An 18,400-nucleotide genomic window follows, 5' to 3' on the forward strand; every position below is an offset into this window, starting at 1 on the left:
TACTGCATTTTCAGCAAACTTTCAAGATATCTTTCTTTCAGGAATATTAGGTTTTCGGACTGAGAATCTATCTATAAAGATAAGGAAAACGCGAAAAAAAATATTATGCGTCAAATCTGTCTATCTGTCAACTTATGTAAAAACTTAACACTCCCCTGTAGCGTCAAACTTTTCTCCAGTCGACACAAAAAGTAGTTAAAAAGACCGTTGAAAAATCTAGCAAACAGAAGCCTGCCCCTTTCATCCGAATCCCGGGTGGTCTGATAATTATACACCATTCTTCATTATCCTCTCTTACCATCGAAAACCTAAATGGAATTATCTCTCTCTCTCTCTCTCTCTCTCTCTCTCTCTCTCTCTCTCTCTCTCTCTCTCTCTCTCTCTCTCTCTTAACCTTAGTGTGGAGTATAACATACACTTCAGCCTGTATCATTTCGCGTGCAAAAGACAATAAAAAAAACCTAGGGAGTTACGTATATCATACTTGTTTTTCTTTACTTACTTTCCTCTTTTGCACTTCGTAATTGCGAGCAAATATCTTCACCCCAAAAGTAGCAGATCTGCTCCAGGTAAGTTATCTACGCCCGGTTCTAAATATAGAAACAAGGTCGTAGATATAAACCACATATATATAAAATACAAAGAATCGTTTTATTAGTAAACTCACGAAAATACCAACGATTTTGCCATCGATAAAAAAACTACCAAAGAAGTAAAACCCTGATGTAAATTGGCAAAACCTTCAGGTTTTCTGTTCAGTGACTTCAGTCTCCAAATCATTGGATGTCAACGGAAAATAATCTTTCTGACTGAACTCAGCTTGTATCTAAGCTATGATTTAGAGAGACATTGTATCTAAACTCTGGTACTCAAGGAAAACAAATAACTGTGCTCTTAGGATTTCGGCATTGGAAATGGTTTCAGAACGCAACCTTGCCAGATACTTTCGCCTCTTGCCAATGGATGCTGTTATGTTGACGTTCCATGAGCTAAGCAGACCTGACATGCTTTACGTAGATTACTTAAACATCCTATCTCGTGATCTCACAGAAGAAATGACAAAAAACAAGAGGTTATATATAAACTAAACAGCAGATCAGGAAAACAAACGGTTTTTGGTAGATAAATTATTCAAATGCAGTTCATATTTACTTGCTTGCCAGTGTATCCAAGTGTTTGGCTAGCGTGACAGACAGCTGATTTCACCAGATAAATTCATATTTTTAATGTATGACAAAAATAGAATAAATGGGAAAATCAGTAACATAAACCCGTTTCAGTTTAGACTAACTGAAATTCCAGTTAGATAACAAACCCACTTTGCCAACGATGTTCCAAACGGAAACAAAGTTTCTTGCCTCCGCTGGATGAAAAACCATTAGAACGGCTAAAGCTTTACTGTATCTCTGCGGAAGTCCCACTTTCATCGAGATAACTTCTCCAAAGAGCTTCGCCATTATAGGTGTTGACTATCTCTCATTACCATCAGCGGAAATTTCCTTGCTATTCCAGATTCTATTTCGAACAGTGGCAGCTGAAATTCACAACTTTTCGGGAATGAAAAGGCTAAGAAAGAATTTTATCGATTCTTCGAGAGCAGGAAAATAATATGAATTTGCCGAGTACCCAGGTTATTACGGAATATCTTGATATTAACAGAAAAGGGAATTAGTGAAGTTTCAAAATACTGTTTTCATATCTTACAGAAAAGATTTTGTAGTTTGTCTCTGACTGAGATTGCGTAAGCACACATGTTGACATACAAGCATACATTCATGTGCGTATTCACAAAAATGTTATAAGTGGCAACTCTGCTAAGAGGAAAATGATCGTCTTCAATGAAGGCAACATCTCATGCTATACCAAGACTCCGCGGGTTCGTTAGGTTGCCAATCACGGCTAAATTGCCGTATAAGAATGTATGGTATCCTGTCTACAAAAATCGTTATCAGCTTTGATGTGCGGGTTTTTTTTATCCCCCCCCCCTCCCCCCCACAAACACAAAAATCAGATTGTGAAAAATTAGGTTTTAAACTGAAGATGAGCTCTTCCAGCGTTTCATATGAAATATTAGTTTTAATTGCCTTGGAAATTTCCAGACATAAGTGTGCATAGGGAAGTACAGAGAACGTCGATTCTCGGGCGTATGGCATGATCTGACATTTGACAATTTTCCTTGTTACCCGTCTCTCTCTCTCTCTCTCTCTCTCTCTCTCTCTCTCTCTCTCTCTCTCTCTCTCTCTCTCTCTCTCTCTCTCTCTCTCTTCTCCCAGTGTCCCATTTTGCTAATGAAACTGCCGCTTATGAAAGCCATCTCTCTACGTGTGTGAACATGTTCTGCAGAGTTGATTGAAGTGAAAAAAAAAAATAAATTTTACCAAAAGCGAAATGACAGATCCAAGCGAATGAAGCAGCAAAACTAACAAGACGCACTTACATTTATCGGAGGCCCATCATCAGATTAAGATTCATAAACTCTTGGACTAAAGTAAATTCACATCAACCGTGCATTTTATGTCTAGGCCAGTCCCTTACGACGCTCCTGATTGGCTGTTGATAAGCTAATCCCAGGGCTGGAAACTCTCAGTCTCTCTTGAAAGTTCACATGGGTAGGATCTTTGTTCCTGATTGGCTGTTGATAAGCCAATCACAGGGCTGGAAACTCTCAGTCTATCTCGAGAGTTCACATGGGTAGGATCTAGTTGGAACAAAGATCTTACCCATGTGAACTCTCTCAAGAGACTGAGAGTTTCCAGCACTGCGATTGGCTTTTCAACAGCCAATCAGGAGCGTCGTTAGGGACTGGCCTAGACACCAAATGCACGGTTGATGTGAATCTACTACAGCGCTATGGCGCAACTTCACGTTCCCGACCGTAACATGCGTGAGTGTCCAACAATATTTCAGGCGGTGTTTTCGGGTGTAATGAAATAATAACCTGCTATTGTTAAATCATTCCATTGGGGCCAGGTAGGGTCAGGTGTAAAATTGAAAACAACTGGGTAGGTATTTCAGATTCGGTAGTCGCGAATTCGATTCTTCACTCTTCCAACGTGGAATGAGAGGAATTTATTTCTGGTGAATGGAAGTGCATTTCTCGATATAATGTGGTTCGGATCCCACAAGAAGCTGTAGGTCCCGTTGCTAGGTAACCAAGTGGTTCTTAGCCAAGTAAAATGATCTGATCCTTCGGACCAGCCCTAGGAGAGCTGTTAACCAGCTCAGTTGTCTCGTTAAACTAAGATATACTTAAATTTTTTTAAAAGTTACTTGGGAAATCTGAAAGATAGTCATAATAAACGTTACGTTCATGGAAACTAACTCAATAATATTTTCATAAAAATTACCTATCAATAACGAAATAAAATGTTATTTGGTGCAAACACTGCCGCATCCCCGAAAGACAAGCCTGGCTCATTTGGGTGAGTACACCTATTCAGTTATCCTGCTGGATAATCCTACCTTTCGTCATAACCTCCTGAATGTCAGTGTAATCTCTTAGGCTGTTGGTCATTCTTGACTGACTCTCTCTCTCTCTCTCTCTTAAAAAACCATTCTTCATTCCAAGTAAAATTTTTATTCCTTATATGGTAAATAATGCTCCGAAATTCAGCAGATAATCTATTTTTGAAAATAGTGAAAAGCTCTGTTTTAGAAACAATGGCAAAAATACTAAGATGTTAGATATAAGAATAATGATATATAAATTATATTGTAAAGTGTTTTTTTTATTTACAGTAAACACACAGACATTTTATTCTTCATCAGAGGATTCCAATTAAATTATGAAGGATTCTATGAGATGTTCTACTGAACACGATAAACAATGAATGAGATAGAAAGAGGGGCTGGGCTAAGAGCTAGGGTTTGGGAATGCGATCTGAGTAAATCTGATAGTAATTACCAAATCATAACCCTTTTTTATCTCTCTTGATGGGTGACTGGATAAAGTTCACTGTCACCTATCATTGACGAGTCACATTTGTAGGTATAAAAATGCCAGACATAAAACTGACAAACTTTATACGTATATATGCGTTTCTGTATACGGATGACAGTGTTCACTTGAAATATGCTATACTACATGATGATGCAACAGTGGAGACAAAATTCAACTTCATATGGTAATTAGGGCTGACCTTTATGATGTTGTGCCCCTCCCGTCGAGGGTCCGGAACAACAGTGACCTTGAAAAAAGGCGAGACTCCGAATTTGGAATGAAGGCGCGTCAACACTGTTTCGAAGTGCCACCGACGTCGGTCCCAGGTTTCTCTCATCAGATTCCAACCATCTGGAAAGAAGAGAAAAACAGTTCAAAACAATCACGATGCTTCATTTCCAAATATATATAACCGAGACAGTTATACCTAGATTCCTTCAGGGTATTAGGTTAGTGGATATTTAGTCAGAGTAATAAGAATTTATTGCTGTCAAAAGTTAGAAAGCAAATAATTCACTATGCTTACATACGTTTTTTTTTTAAATATCAAAGTATATAATAAAGTATACACAATAATAAAGCAGTAAATGAGATCATTCATATCTCACAGCGATTCATCCATATACAGCACATCATCTAAGTCACCTCTCCGTTTCACGTCAAGAGGAGCAAAAGATATTCACAATACACTCATACGAGTGAAAGGTAATTGCTTATGAACACGAACAAAGACGCTAGAAATACTGCGACCCCGAATTAGTTTCTTCTTCTCCCTAAGTTAGCTTCCACGCTACAGTGAAATCTCTTCTTTAAGAGAATGATCGATCTACGAACGCAGGAGGCTGTTCACGAATGAACTTCCTTGGATGATGGATTTCCTAGTAGACTTTTTAACGAGTTCGCCTGGAAATCACATCTATTATCTGCACACCAAAAGGGGTTGTATTGTGCATGGAAAAAAAAATACACGCATACATATATATATAATGTATATTTATATTTATTGCTATACAGTCAAGCGAATAACTTGGCTCAATGTACTGCAAGAACCAGAAAGAAATAATGAAAGGCACAAATACCTAAACGCTTTCGTGTATTTATTATACACTTCTTCAGGTTACATTAGTCACTTCTGGCACTTGCAATTTATACACACACACACACACACACATATATATATACATATATACATACACACATATATATATTATATATATATTATATATATAGATATATTCATATATGGTATTGTATGTAGTATGTATGATGTATGGTATAAAACTGAATCACGAAAGTTTGGTACGTGATAAATGCATAAGTAAAGGTGTAAGCCACAAAGGAAAGATAAACAACGGAGTAGCTCCAAGATCTTGCAGCTACTCCGTTGTTTATCTTTCCTTCGTGGCTTATACCCATATATATATATATATATATATATATATATATATATATATATATATATAATATGATAATGTATGTAGTATGTATGTATGTATGTATGTTATGTATGTTATGTTCCAGCTTGCGTTTGCCGAATCTCTCTAACTCGTTTGTACATATAATCGTAGCAGATAAATTAAGTATTGGTAAATTAAGAAGGATTTACTGTAAAAACAAAGAGGATCATAAGAGAGAGAGAGAGAGAGAGAGAGAATATGTCGCACTCAGACAAGCATCCATATGAGCCTCATGTACACGACAAGGGCATCTTTCGTCCGCCTTCTCTTCACTGCTTCATCTCCAGTGACACATCTTTTACAGAGGAATCTGTTTCATGTACTTCTGATCGATTGCACCTTTTGTATTAGTCACCTACTTCCGTTATTCCACTGATGAAGAAAGGATGAAAGAAAGAAGACGTGGAGGAGAGGCAGGTCAGAAAAGGAGGAGGGGTGAATGGATGGAGTATGACAAAAATGCACGTAAAAGTGTCTATTGGAAAAACAAATGAAAATGGTACTTTATAAGGAAGGCTACGAACAGAAATGCTAATGGGAGAAACATCGCAAGAGCAAGGAACTAGGAAGAAAAATGACGCAGAAGGAGAATAACAGAAAGCACGGAAATAATGTAAGAGATAAGAGACAACAGGAGAAGATTTATCAAAAGAAATCTGAAAATAAGAAATTGAAACGAAAGACAGTACCAAATAAACCAAAAGGCAGAAGATTTGGTAAATAAGAAATAACTATAATTTCCAAGCTATGAATGAAACAAGAAATAACTGTGTTTCACATCAGTTAAGCCATCTTTGATATAAAGTCTCACAGACGACAGCGAAAGCTAAACATATAACCGGGTATCAAATGCTTACATATGCCATTTAAAATTCTAAATACCTTGTTCTATGATGAACTTAGGGCATGTGTGTGAGAGGAATGTTCCGAAGGAATTGGTGGGAAGACCAATTGTATCTTAGTATTACAAGAAAGGAGCAAGAAGTCGTTAGATACATTACTGAAGATTAACATTATTTAGCAAACTGAGAAAGAGTAAGTTTCGCATTACATGAAAAAGTAGGACTGATCGCAGATGGCTCGATAAGAGAAGTTGCGGAGTTAAGACATGAAAGAAGTTATGGTATCAATAGTTTACTGCTGTAACAGTCATGTCGTGTGGAAAATTTAAGAGTAATGGTAAAAAGCTGTTATGTACTTGGACCTGGAAACAGTTTATGGCAGAATCGACAGCCTCAATACGAAAAGAATTGACGACGTAGGTGCAGAGGGTAATTTGCTGAGGGCGAAAAGAATGTCTGTACGAAGCAAAGTTTGTATCAGACAAAGGTGAAACTGGTTTGGTTCGGTTGTGTATGACGATGAAAATATTGAGATAAGAAAAGGGATCATTAAAGGTATGTGAAGTGTTTGATGTTTACGATGATACAGAGTATAATATTCATTATAAAGATAAGCTACAGAGACTGATCAATATGGCCTTTGAGATTTGAAGTTGAATGATACCGAGATTATTAATTAACAGAACTCAGTAAGATTAACAATTGTATATGCAGACTCCAAATGACTGAAAGCTGCTGATTAAAAACTGTAGGTATTTAAGATTAAATTTTAAGCATGGTGGCAGCGTAATAATAATAATAATAATAATAAAAATAATAATAATAATAAAAACAATCCGACCCCAGCTTATTCGGAACGCGTACAAAATTTTCCCTTCACTCATAAGTTGTAAACATTATATCTAAACAAAGCGAATGTGGCAATACGTATTTTAACTTTCGAAGGCACCATGCACGTGCACCATGCATATGTATGTATGTATGTATGTATGTAGTATGTATGTTGTATGTATGTATGTATGATAATAGAGAATTATATTATATCCTATATATATAAATATATATATATATTATTATATATCCTTAAATTCCCGGCAGACGGTGAGTGAAACTGAGACTTTAAACAAGTATTTTCGTATTATATTTCTACATTCTCAAGTATGAACTTGAAAATGTAGAAATAAACTACGAAAGTACTTGTTCAAAGTCCCAGTTTCACTCACCTTCTGCCATGGATTTGAACATATTCTCAGCCACGTGTTCCTTCGGGCTACATAGGTTATATATGTGATATATATATATATATATATATATATATATATATATATATATATATATATATATATGTGTGTGTGTGTGTGTGTGTGTGTGTGTATGTGTGTGTGTGTGTGTGTGTGTGTGTGTGTGTGTGTGTAGGAATATACAGTGTGATTGACATAAATATAGGAAAATTGTGTCTGTCGTTATCACTCTTCTTCTGTAGGTAATTTTTTTTTCTATATCTACTAAAACTGTATTCCCACATCTTAGCTGAGCAACCATAAGTCATTATATAGCATCTAGCGTGTTCCTTGGGCTAAGTAGGGGTTTCCATGCCAGCCTATTGGAAAATCGCACGATTTCTTCCCAATTAAAAACAAGAAACTAATAAATGAAGGACGCATAACAACAGACATGTAGAAATTCTATAGATTTAATTGTCAGATGGTCGCTAAATAAAAAAAAAAAAAGGAGGACAAAATGAGATACCCGTTTATTTAACTTCTAGAGACGCATTAAAAAATCATCAAATTCTGAACTCAAATATGAATTTTGATTGTAGCATGGACTTTGCGATTCAGTAATGCCCACCTATCAATTACAGTCATTTAAACATAGATTTACTGACAACTGCGATAAACACAATTAAACCTATCCTCTCTCTCTCTCTCTCTCTCTCTCTCTCTCTCTCTCTCTCTCTCTCTCTCTCTCTCTCTCTCTCTCTCTCTCTCTCTCTAATGAGGTAAGCTGTGTTTGATACCCGGAGGGCACTGGAAGGTATATATGAGGATAATTATGCTAATTCCACTAATAATTTTCGAAGTGTGAGAATTGCAGACAGATCCAGACCCCCTTTAGTAAAGATAACATCTGACTTTGGCGTAATTGGTTTGTTTCCTGAGTTTTTGGTTAAAAAGTTAGAAAAATGATTAATAGTGAGTAGTAAAAGCAGCAGCAATCGACAAGAAATAGAATGAATTTGGTCAGGTTGACTGTGCGATGCCAACAAACGCAACGAACAACTCCTCCGTTAAACTGTTCTTGAACAGGTTGGAGTTCTGCTTGCTTGTTTTCAGTCAGACTGCACTTTATCGGAACTAATCCACAAGTAAATAACACTGACGCCCGTTAAAGTGGGAGGATTATATATAATAGGTAGAGAAAGTTCACCGAGTGAATATGGGATACATTATAGGATATCAAGGTATTAGTGTTGTGTAAGATTATTTGTTTTCATTCAAAGAAATAATGAACATGCTATAGTAGATTTACATCAACCGCGCATTTGATGTCTAGGCCAGTCCCTTACGACGCTCCTGATTGGCTGTTGATAAGTCAATCACAAGGCTGGAAACGATCAGTCTCTCTCGAGAGTTCACATAGACAGGATGTATGATCCACCTCTCCTGAGGGATACTTTTGAAAGACGTATCCTTCAGGAGAGGTGGAACATAGATCCTACCCATGTGAACTCTCAAAAGAGACAGAGTTTCCACCTCTGTGATTGGCTTATCATCAGCCAATCAGGAGCGTCGTATGGGAATGGCCTAGACATCAAATGCACGGTTGATGTGAATCTACTATAGTAACTACAAATTATAATAATGTTAATGATAATAAGACGAAACCTTGTTACAAGAATGAGAATCAAAGGAGTATTCGACGTTAGCGTTCTAGCGCTTTTACACATGCATGAGTTTACGCCGTATACTATGTGCACACGTGTGTTCCGCAAATGTGTGTGCATTAGTCTACACTGTTTATTGTATATCTCGCGTAAATCTTTCAGATTAGCAAACGCAAAGACTAAGAGTTATCTTCTACGGCTACTTTTATTCTCTCTCTCTCTCTCTCTCTCGATTAACTGAACACAAAAACATAAAGTAAACGACCATTTGTGTTATAAAATGGGTAAGCTGCATTCTTCTGTTGCAATTCCATCACCAGAAAAACAACCGGAAGGAAATTCTGAAAAAGACAAAGTAGAAACCTTTCAACCGAACCTCGCCAACCTCCTCCCAACCCCGCAGCCGAAGGGACCTGACTCAAGAGTGTTAAATAAATCGTCTTGCTCATACGGACTCCATTAGTATCCAAAACAGCCTGAGCTATTTTAACCCCTGAGCATTAAAATTTCCCCTCGGACAGAAATATGACGGGATGTTGAAACGCTTCGCCAGAAAGAATTCGAAAAGAAAGAAAAAGGAAAAGCCACAATAAACATACAAGCGAATCTAGTCTCAAGTTTTTCTTACTCTCTTACTTCATTGTCCCAAAGGCCTTACTGTGACCAATTAACACTTTCACCAGACTGTCAAGTTTCTTTGTCACTGATTCTTTTCTATCCAGTGGGACTCTAACCTTCCCATCCCACCTGTTCAAGGGGGCTGGAATGATGGAAAGCTTTTAGTGATAACATCAACAGGTAACCATTTTTACTTAATTTCTTAATATACCTATTGTTTTCGTATTAGCATCAGAATGGACTGACATTAACTTAACTTATTCACAGGATTCTTTTTTATTTACACTGATTATATTGCAGATGAAATTATCGTTCACTAAGGATCATATATAAAATGACAAAACACTGTCTAAATCAGGCAAGTAGGAGATTTTGCATTGCCGCACAGAATTCCTTTCCTCAAATGCAACCGACATGCTACAAATAACGACAGAATTACTGCTCCATAGCATCTGCACATCCACGAAATGCCGATAGCACACGATAATTGATTCCACAACCCTATCTGCAGAATTTGCAAATTTATCGAGCTCAAGCACACGTGGAATATATTCCAATTCTGAAATACTTGACTCGTAGTGGGGTTTTTGTCAAGTCATTTGACAGTAAATAGTGGAGTGCTACGTGGGGATATTATATAACTTTTGCTGTTTGGCTTTGTCATAGCTTTTACAATGGAAAAGTGGCTAGACACTGAAGAGAATGTTTAGACTGAAGTAACGATAGAAACTTTACACTCTTAAGATATGCGCAGATGATGCTGTTTTCATTCGCATGGCACAAGAGTTACAAATCTTGTTCAACTGAATGCCTCATGTATCAAGAGAGATGGGAGTCAAAATAACTAAATATCAAAGAGTAAGAAGCATAGAGTGTGCACGAAGGAATGAAATTACATTAAACGGAGAAAGTATTTATGATGCTTTTGAGATGTTTTAGGGTAATGATATCCCATACAGGCTTTCCTAAGTTGAAATTTAGTAAAAGACTGAAAAAGGCAAATAAATTTTCGACTAAAACTGCAAACAAAAGTAAAATTTTACAGAAGTCTAGTATGATCTCTCTTGCTGTACAAGCAAGAATAGTAGGGAAAAAGACCCCATTTCGGCTCAACCTCAACACCCGACTCCCAATTTGGCTCACAAGCGATAAACCACATAAGCTTTAACCTCACGTATTTTGACCATTAACGACTCCACGGGAAAACCAACCAATATTTCGCTATAGTTAAAAAAAGAACCCCAAAATGGCTCATGAAGAACTCTTCGGATAGGAAAACCACGGTTTTGCTCGACCCCTTGATAATACTCGACCCCATTTTGCCTCAAGATATATTGTATGGATGAAAAAACCACCATTCCACATAAATATGAATATGAGTGAAAAAATTCTAAGTCCCTTAACCAAACCTAACCCAACCTAAGCTAACCTAACCCACCCGTTGAAAATACCCAACCCCATTTTGGCTCAAGACATACTCTACAGATGAAAAAACCACCATTTCACATAAATATGAATATCAATAAAAAAATTCTAAGTACATTAACCTAGCCTAACCTAACCCAACCCATTGAGGGAAATAATTCTAAGTACCTTAACCTAACCTAACCTAACCTAACCTAACCCAACCCAACCCATTGAGGGAAAAAATTCTAAGTACCTTAACCTAACCTAACTTAACCCAACCCACTGAGGGAAAAAATTCTAAGTGCCTTGACCTAACCTAACCCAACCTAACCTAACCTAACCTACTGAGTGAAAAAATTTGAAGTCCCTTAACCTAACCTAACCAAACCTAACCTAACCCAACCTAACCCAACCCATTGAGGGAAAAAATTCTAAGTACCTTAACCTAACCTAACCTAACCTAACCCAACCCATTGAGGGAAAAAATTCTAAGTACCTTGACCTAACCTAACCCAACCTAACCTAACCTAACCTACTGAGTGAAAAAATTCGAAGTCCCTTAACCTAATCTAACCCAACCCAACCTATTGCCTCAAGATATACTCTACAGATGAAAAAAAACCCATTTCACACAAATATGAATATGAGGGAAAAAAATTCTAAGACCCTTAACCTAACCTAACCCACTTGAAATACCCAACCCCATTTTGGCTCAAGATATACTCTTCGGACAAAAAACCGCCATTTTACATAAATATGAATATGAGGGAAAAATTCTAAGTCCCTTAACCTAACCTAACCCACAGGAGTATATGAAAAATATGAATATGAGGAACAATTTCTAAGTCTCTTAACCTAACCTAACCCACGTGAGTGAGTATATGAAAAGATATGAATGTGAGTAAAATAAATTATAACTCCTTTAACCTGACTTTCTTCATGACTCACTGCCAGGTGTGCAACATGTCATATCATGTGATAGTGTGAATGCGAAAAGATTTCTAAACTCCATTAAATTCAGATAAGCAACTAATAAGCACCCACAACAGTCGCCGTTTTCGCCATGACTCACTACCAGGTGCACAGCATGTCATATCTCCTGATAGTATGGCAGTGAAAAGATTTCTAAACTCCATAACCTAACATAATGAAACTCTATGGAAGGTTGAACAATAAAGAATGAGGGTAATAAAAACCAATTATGACCATTCACATATTTTTATTACATAAACCGGTACACATTAACAAGTGTCAGACTCAACCTTTTCTCCCGAGACGCATTCAATAACAATACCGCCACGACTCCTTATCACCAACCTCAAACTGCTTAAACAATTTTACAATAAAAAAAAAACCACAATCTTCAAAATTCATTATCTTGTACCGCTTGACGTAAAAAATCAATAGAGATCTGGTGTCTTTGTCCAAATAATAAACCAAAAAAATAATAAGCAAATAAAATCGTGGAGAAAAGTGTATTAAAAAGTAAGAGACTAAATTGGGCTTCTGAGTCGAAGGAAATTCGTCTCGTTTTCATGACAACGAAGCTGCTTCGAAAACAGTCATTCAGGTTGATGCATATTTTCTCCTAGATTATCATTGCTGGCGATATATTGATGCCTCTCTCTCTCTCTCTCTCTCTCTCTCTCTCTCTCTCTCTCTCTCTCTCTCTCTCTCTCTCTCTCTCTCTCTAGCAGATAAATATAATCTACAAGTGACTGGTAACAATACCGCTGACAAACAAGCATCGTTTACTGAACAGATGTCAAACTTCATAACATAATAATAATAATAATAATAATAATAATAATAATAATAATAATAATAATAATAATAACAGTACAGTAACACTGCGAGTGATAGAGACACAGAGGATTATTTGTTCTTTGCTATAAGTTTTCAATTCAATATGTCTACCGAACACCCTATTATACCACTTTGCTTTTATGTATTACATTACTACATGGCTATTGTACACTTTATTTACTTCATGTATTATCCTTTTACGTTATAAAAGTAAAATGGTGATTGTAGTAGACTTAAACTTTGGTTCGGAACGAATTCCGTTAGTAAAGGAAAAACATTGCCGATGTAATTCAGTGATTTCATTGACAAATTTTAAAACTGATGATTTATGGTTTATACAAAATTGTTTCTTGGTCACAACTGCTACTAGTAGCAAGTACCAAGTAGCAAACACATAAAAACACACCCACACAATGATTGTTATACTTACCTATGACTGCTTCAGTTTTGCGTTGTTTTGCATTTATTACGTTTGTTCACCACTAGTAGGAACTAGTAGCAAGTAGCAGATATCTGCTACATGCTACTAGTTCCTACTAGTATACACAAATACAAAACCTGGTAAGAAAGACATTATACTTGCCTAAGAAGACAGTTTTATTAGCTTAATTTAGAATTTTTTGTTCAAAACAAATTTTTTTTATTAAGTGCTACTTGTAGGAACAAGTAGCAAGTAGCAAACATAAACAAAACGTCAACTTGAGATAGTTACTACTATCTAATTGGATACTGTAACTATACAAACTATTATTTTGGATTTTTTTTAATACCATTATTATTAGTGATTTCCTATTACTTGCTACTAGTAGCAAGTAGTAGGAAATTCTTACCATATTAACTTTTCTGGAAGAAAAATACATCTAAAACATTATAAGATTACATTTTAGCAGTTTCGGGATCCTAATGATGCCCATAAACACACAAAAGTACTAATAATATCCAAATTTGCTACTTGTAGGTGCCTCTTAGACACTTCTAGTAGCAAATGAAAAGTCTGAAAATCTTGTTGACTATTTAAGCGGTGAAGAAATGTTTTCAAAGTGTTTCAAATGCCAAAAAATGCCTTTGCAAATTTAGTTACTGCTACTTAATAGCTTCCAGTAGCATAAGTTGTGAAGTCTAATTCTTTTTACTAGGCTAGCGTTAAAGTGCATGAAATTTGGAAAATTTGATATGGGAATTTTTTCTGTGAGAAACAAATAATAAACTAGTTATGGCATTACCAATTTTGAAAACTTTGAACGCGTTTTTCTCCATTTTTTAAAATGTGGCGAATGTACGTTCTCGCAGTGATAGCCTATTATCAAGAAAGTTTTTCATCTATCATTGCTGGCGATATAATGTTCTCTCTCTCTCTCTCTCTCTCTCTCTCTCTCTCTCTCTCTCTCTCTCGCCAAGCAAGCATTGTTTACTGAACAGATGTCAAACTTCCTAGCATTCATTGCTGGCGATATAATGTTCTCTCTCTCTCTCTCTCTCTCTCTCTCTCTCTCTCTCTCTCTCTCTCTCTCTCTCCAAGCAAGCATCGTTTACCGAACAGATGTCAAACTCGGCCACCTGATTTTCTTTACAAGAAAACATTAAAAAGCTCAGTACATCTGTATTACAATCTTGAGCAAGAACATCTACAAAATCACAGCACCAGCAAGAACTGTTTTGTCTAAATTGCAGGGTAAATTTTCCTTTGCAACGGTGCGGCCGCCAATTGGAAATGCAATACCCACTCTCAATTCACTAGCTGTATTTTGCGACAGAGAGAGAGAGAGAGAGAGAGAGAGAGAGAGAGAGAGAGAGAGAGAGAGAGAGAGAGAGAGTTACATCAAGCGTATCAAATCGTTCAGTGAAAGATCTATAATATCACACTCACACAGTGAGTATGTATCTTATGAGATATAAATAAAAAGGAATAAATAAGAAATAAATATAAACACAAGGTTAACCCCAGAAGAAAATATTCTGTTGTTGCACACGTCATCATAACATTACAAAGAGAACGCCTGACTTGAAGTTATGTCAAGGAAGTTGATATACTGGAGACAAATGATAAATTTCCGTTTTTTTTTTTTATTCTAGAACATATAAGAAACAGGGGGAAATTAACACGGTATGTTGAAAATCCAAAACTTCGAACTGAAGAATTTCGAAAGGAAAGGCATAAAAACACGTATTTGCATTGTCCTCACGGATCACGCCTATTTTACTACGCCTTACTGCAATCGATGAAAGAGACCTCGGGGATTCAATGAATTATGAAATCTAAGCCTATATATATTATAGGCAGGCACTAGGGGGGAGCACTTCAGCTGTTTGGACGATAATATCCGCGGAAAGAGGGAGCTGGCATATGGCTGGACATCAAGACGAAGAGATCCAGAAAACAGAGACGAAAGACGAGGAGGATCTTAAAGTGAGACTTAGGAAAACATAGAGCGCTTTCACGAGGGAGGAATAGTTGGAGAAGTTGACAACAAGAAAGAAAGCAGCATACATTTAAGTCTTTTAGAGAAATGGCTACTATCCAGAATTAAAAGATGCCAAGTCAAATGTGGCAGAACACTCCTGCCCATTTCCTCAAGTCCCATTCGTTCTCCGAAGTCTGGAGTCTCAGAGTCCACACTCCGCCATAGCATCGGTCATCCCCCACTAACATGCTGCTTCAGATGTACTGGAATCTCTTCCTTGAAGGATGGGAAGCATTCAGGAAGCAGCAGAACTGACTAGGAGAAATATAATTAGAATTCAGCTCAAGTCTGAGGGGGTGGTTTACCCAGAAGTCGTTTTAGAATCCTTGAGGCTCAGGTCTGGCCTGCCACCCAGTGAAGTTCGACCAAGAAAGCAATAAGGAAATGAAATTCACATGCTGACGCGAAGACTCAAGATACAAAGATGGATTGAAAAATGAATTGTACACCCAACGCTATAAGGTTCACTGGATCCAAAGACTAGAGGCAAGCTTCGAGATCCTTAGAAGGCATCTTTGAAGGCTTCGGAGCTCGCATGCATCTGATTTGAAATCTAAGGTAGAAGGAAGCTCAGAGAAAAGAATAACAGCGAAGGACGACGATGCGACAGCCCTAAAAGCTTTCCAGAGAGAGAGAAGCAAGCTGGAGACCTGAGGACCAGATGTGAATGGATGGAATCCTGGATTGTGGAAGACGAGGGAGGATCTCAAGTTGAGACTTAGGAAAAAACAGACAGCTTCAACGAAGGAGGAATAGTTGGAGAAGCAGACAAGAAAAAGAAAGGAAAAACTAATAGATATGATTTATAAAGGGAATAGCTGAGAGAAAGCCACACAAGTACGGAAACTCCAAACGCAATTGGAGAGAAATGCACAGAGAAATTAAGGTTCCAGAAGATAATCTCATCAACAAGACACCACGAAGAACGCAAACATCGGCCTAACCATCACCTGCAGACTAAAAAACAAACCAATCATTAGGCAATAACAGTGGAGGATGAACATTCAGAAGCACTATAAGCTTTCAAAACAGAAGCAAGCTGGAGACCCGAGGACCAGATGTGAGCGGATGGAATCCTGGATTGCGGAAGGAGTCTTCAGTACTTAGTATATCAGACGATAAAGGATATGGCAGAAAGGTTGATGAACTAGGAACCAAATACTTAATACTGGAAGAAGCAAAGGAAATAACAGCAATCTTTTTGGTGTACCTTTTGCCAGGTAAGCATCATTCCAATTGCAACTGTTGCAATCTATTTGTTGTATACCCTGAGCCAGGTAAGTATAATTCCAATTACAAATAGAAGCAATGTATTTGGTGTACCCTGTGCCAGGTAAGTATGCTTCTAATTACAAATAGAAGCAATCTATTCGGTGTACCCTGAACCAGATAAGTATTATTCTAATTACAACTAGAAGCAATCTATTTGGTGTACCTTGTGCCAGGTAAGTATGTTTCTAATTACAACTAGAAGCAATCTATTTGATGTACCCTGTGCCAGGTAAGTATGCTTCTAATTACAACTAAAGGCAATCTATTTGGAATACCCTATGCCAGGTAAGTATGCTTCTAATTACAACTAGAAGCAATCTATTTGGTGTACCCTGTGCCAGGTAAGTATTCTTCTAATTACAACTAGAAGCAATTATTTAATGTACCCTATGCCAGGTAAGTATGCTTCTAATTACAACTAAAGACAATCTATTTTGGCAATACCCTTGGGTGCCCAGATAAAGTATTATTTCTAATTACAACTAGAAGCAATCTATTTGGTGTAACCCCTGTGCCAGGTAAGTTATGCTTCTAATTACAACTAGAAGCAATCTATTTGGTGTACCCTGTGCCAGGGTAAGTATACTTCTAATTAACAAACTAGAGGCAATCTAATTGGTTGTACTACTTGTGACAGGTAAGTTTATGGCTTTAATTACCACTAGAGCAATCTATCCCATTTGGGCTTGGACCCTGGTGCCAAGGTAAGTATGCTTTATCTAATTACAAAGAATAGAAGCAATCTATTTGGTGGTACCCGTGCAGTAAATATGTTCCTAATTACAAATAAAAGGCAATTATTTGGTGTAACCTGTGCCAGGTAGTATGCTTCTAATTACAACTAAGGCAATGCTATTTGAATATACCCTGTGCCAGGAAGTATGCTTCTGTTAATTACAACTAAAGGGAGGCAAATCTATTTGGATAAAACAATGTGTTATGGTAAGGTAATGCTGGTCTATTTAAACCTAGAAGGCAATTATAGTGGTTACTTGTGCCCAGGTAAGTATGCTTCTTAATACAACTAGAAGCAATTATTTAGTGTACCCTGCCAAGTCGTAGGCTCTAATACAAAAAGAGCAACTATTTAGTGTACCCGAACCAGATAAGTATTATTCTAATTACAAAAGAGCAATCTATTTTGGTGGCCCCTGTGCCCAGGGAAGTATGCTTCTAAAAAATTAAAACTAAAGGCAATCTATTTGGAATACCCCTGGTGGCCAGGTTTAAAGAGGCTTCTATTACAAATAGAAGCAATCTATTTTGGAATATGCCCGTCCAGGTAAGTAGGCTTCTAATTACAAATAAAGGCAATTCTATTGGATAACCTGTAAAGCCAGGTAGGAGGCTTTAATTACAAATATTTGAAGCAAATCTAGTTTGGTGGACCCTGTGCCAGGTAAGTAGGCTTCTAATTACAACTAAAGGCAACTATTTGGGAATACCCTGTGCCAGGTAACGGAGGCTTTCTAATTACAAAATAGAAGCAATCTATTGAATACCCTGTGCCCCACGTAAGTAGGCTTCTAATTACAACTAAAGGCAATCTATTTGGAAAACCCTGTGCCAGGTAAGGAGGCTGTCTAATTACAAATAGAAGCAATCTATTTGAATGCCCTGTTCCAGGTAAGGTTATGCTTCTAATTACAAACTAAAGGTCAATCTATTTGGAATTACCCTGTGACCAGGTAAGGAGGCTTCCTAATTAC

The 18,400-nt window shown here is 37.1% G+C and overlaps 1 protein-coding gene across 2 annotated transcripts in view; it reads right to left on the reverse strand.

The window, feature by feature from the left end:
• The window catches only part of LOC135217201 (endothelin-converting enzyme 1-like), a 261,206-nt gene that overhangs the window by 149,161 nt on the left and 93,645 nt on the right, over positions 1-18,400 (reverse strand). For both annotated transcript variants that reach the window (XM_064252934.1, XM_064252933.1), the window contains exon 3: positions 4,140-4,291. In XM_064252934.1, the coding sequence (XP_064109004.1) occupies positions 4,140-4,291 (152 nt within the window). The remainder of the gene's footprint in view (positions 1-4,139; positions 4,292-18,400) is intronic.

This window comes from Macrobrachium nipponense, chromosome 7 (genome assembly GCF_015104395.2).
Source record: "Macrobrachium nipponense isolate FS-2020 chromosome 7, ASM1510439v2, whole genome shotgun sequence".
Lineage (NCBI taxonomy): Eukaryota > Metazoa > Arthropoda > Malacostraca > Decapoda > Palaemonidae > Macrobrachium > Macrobrachium nipponense.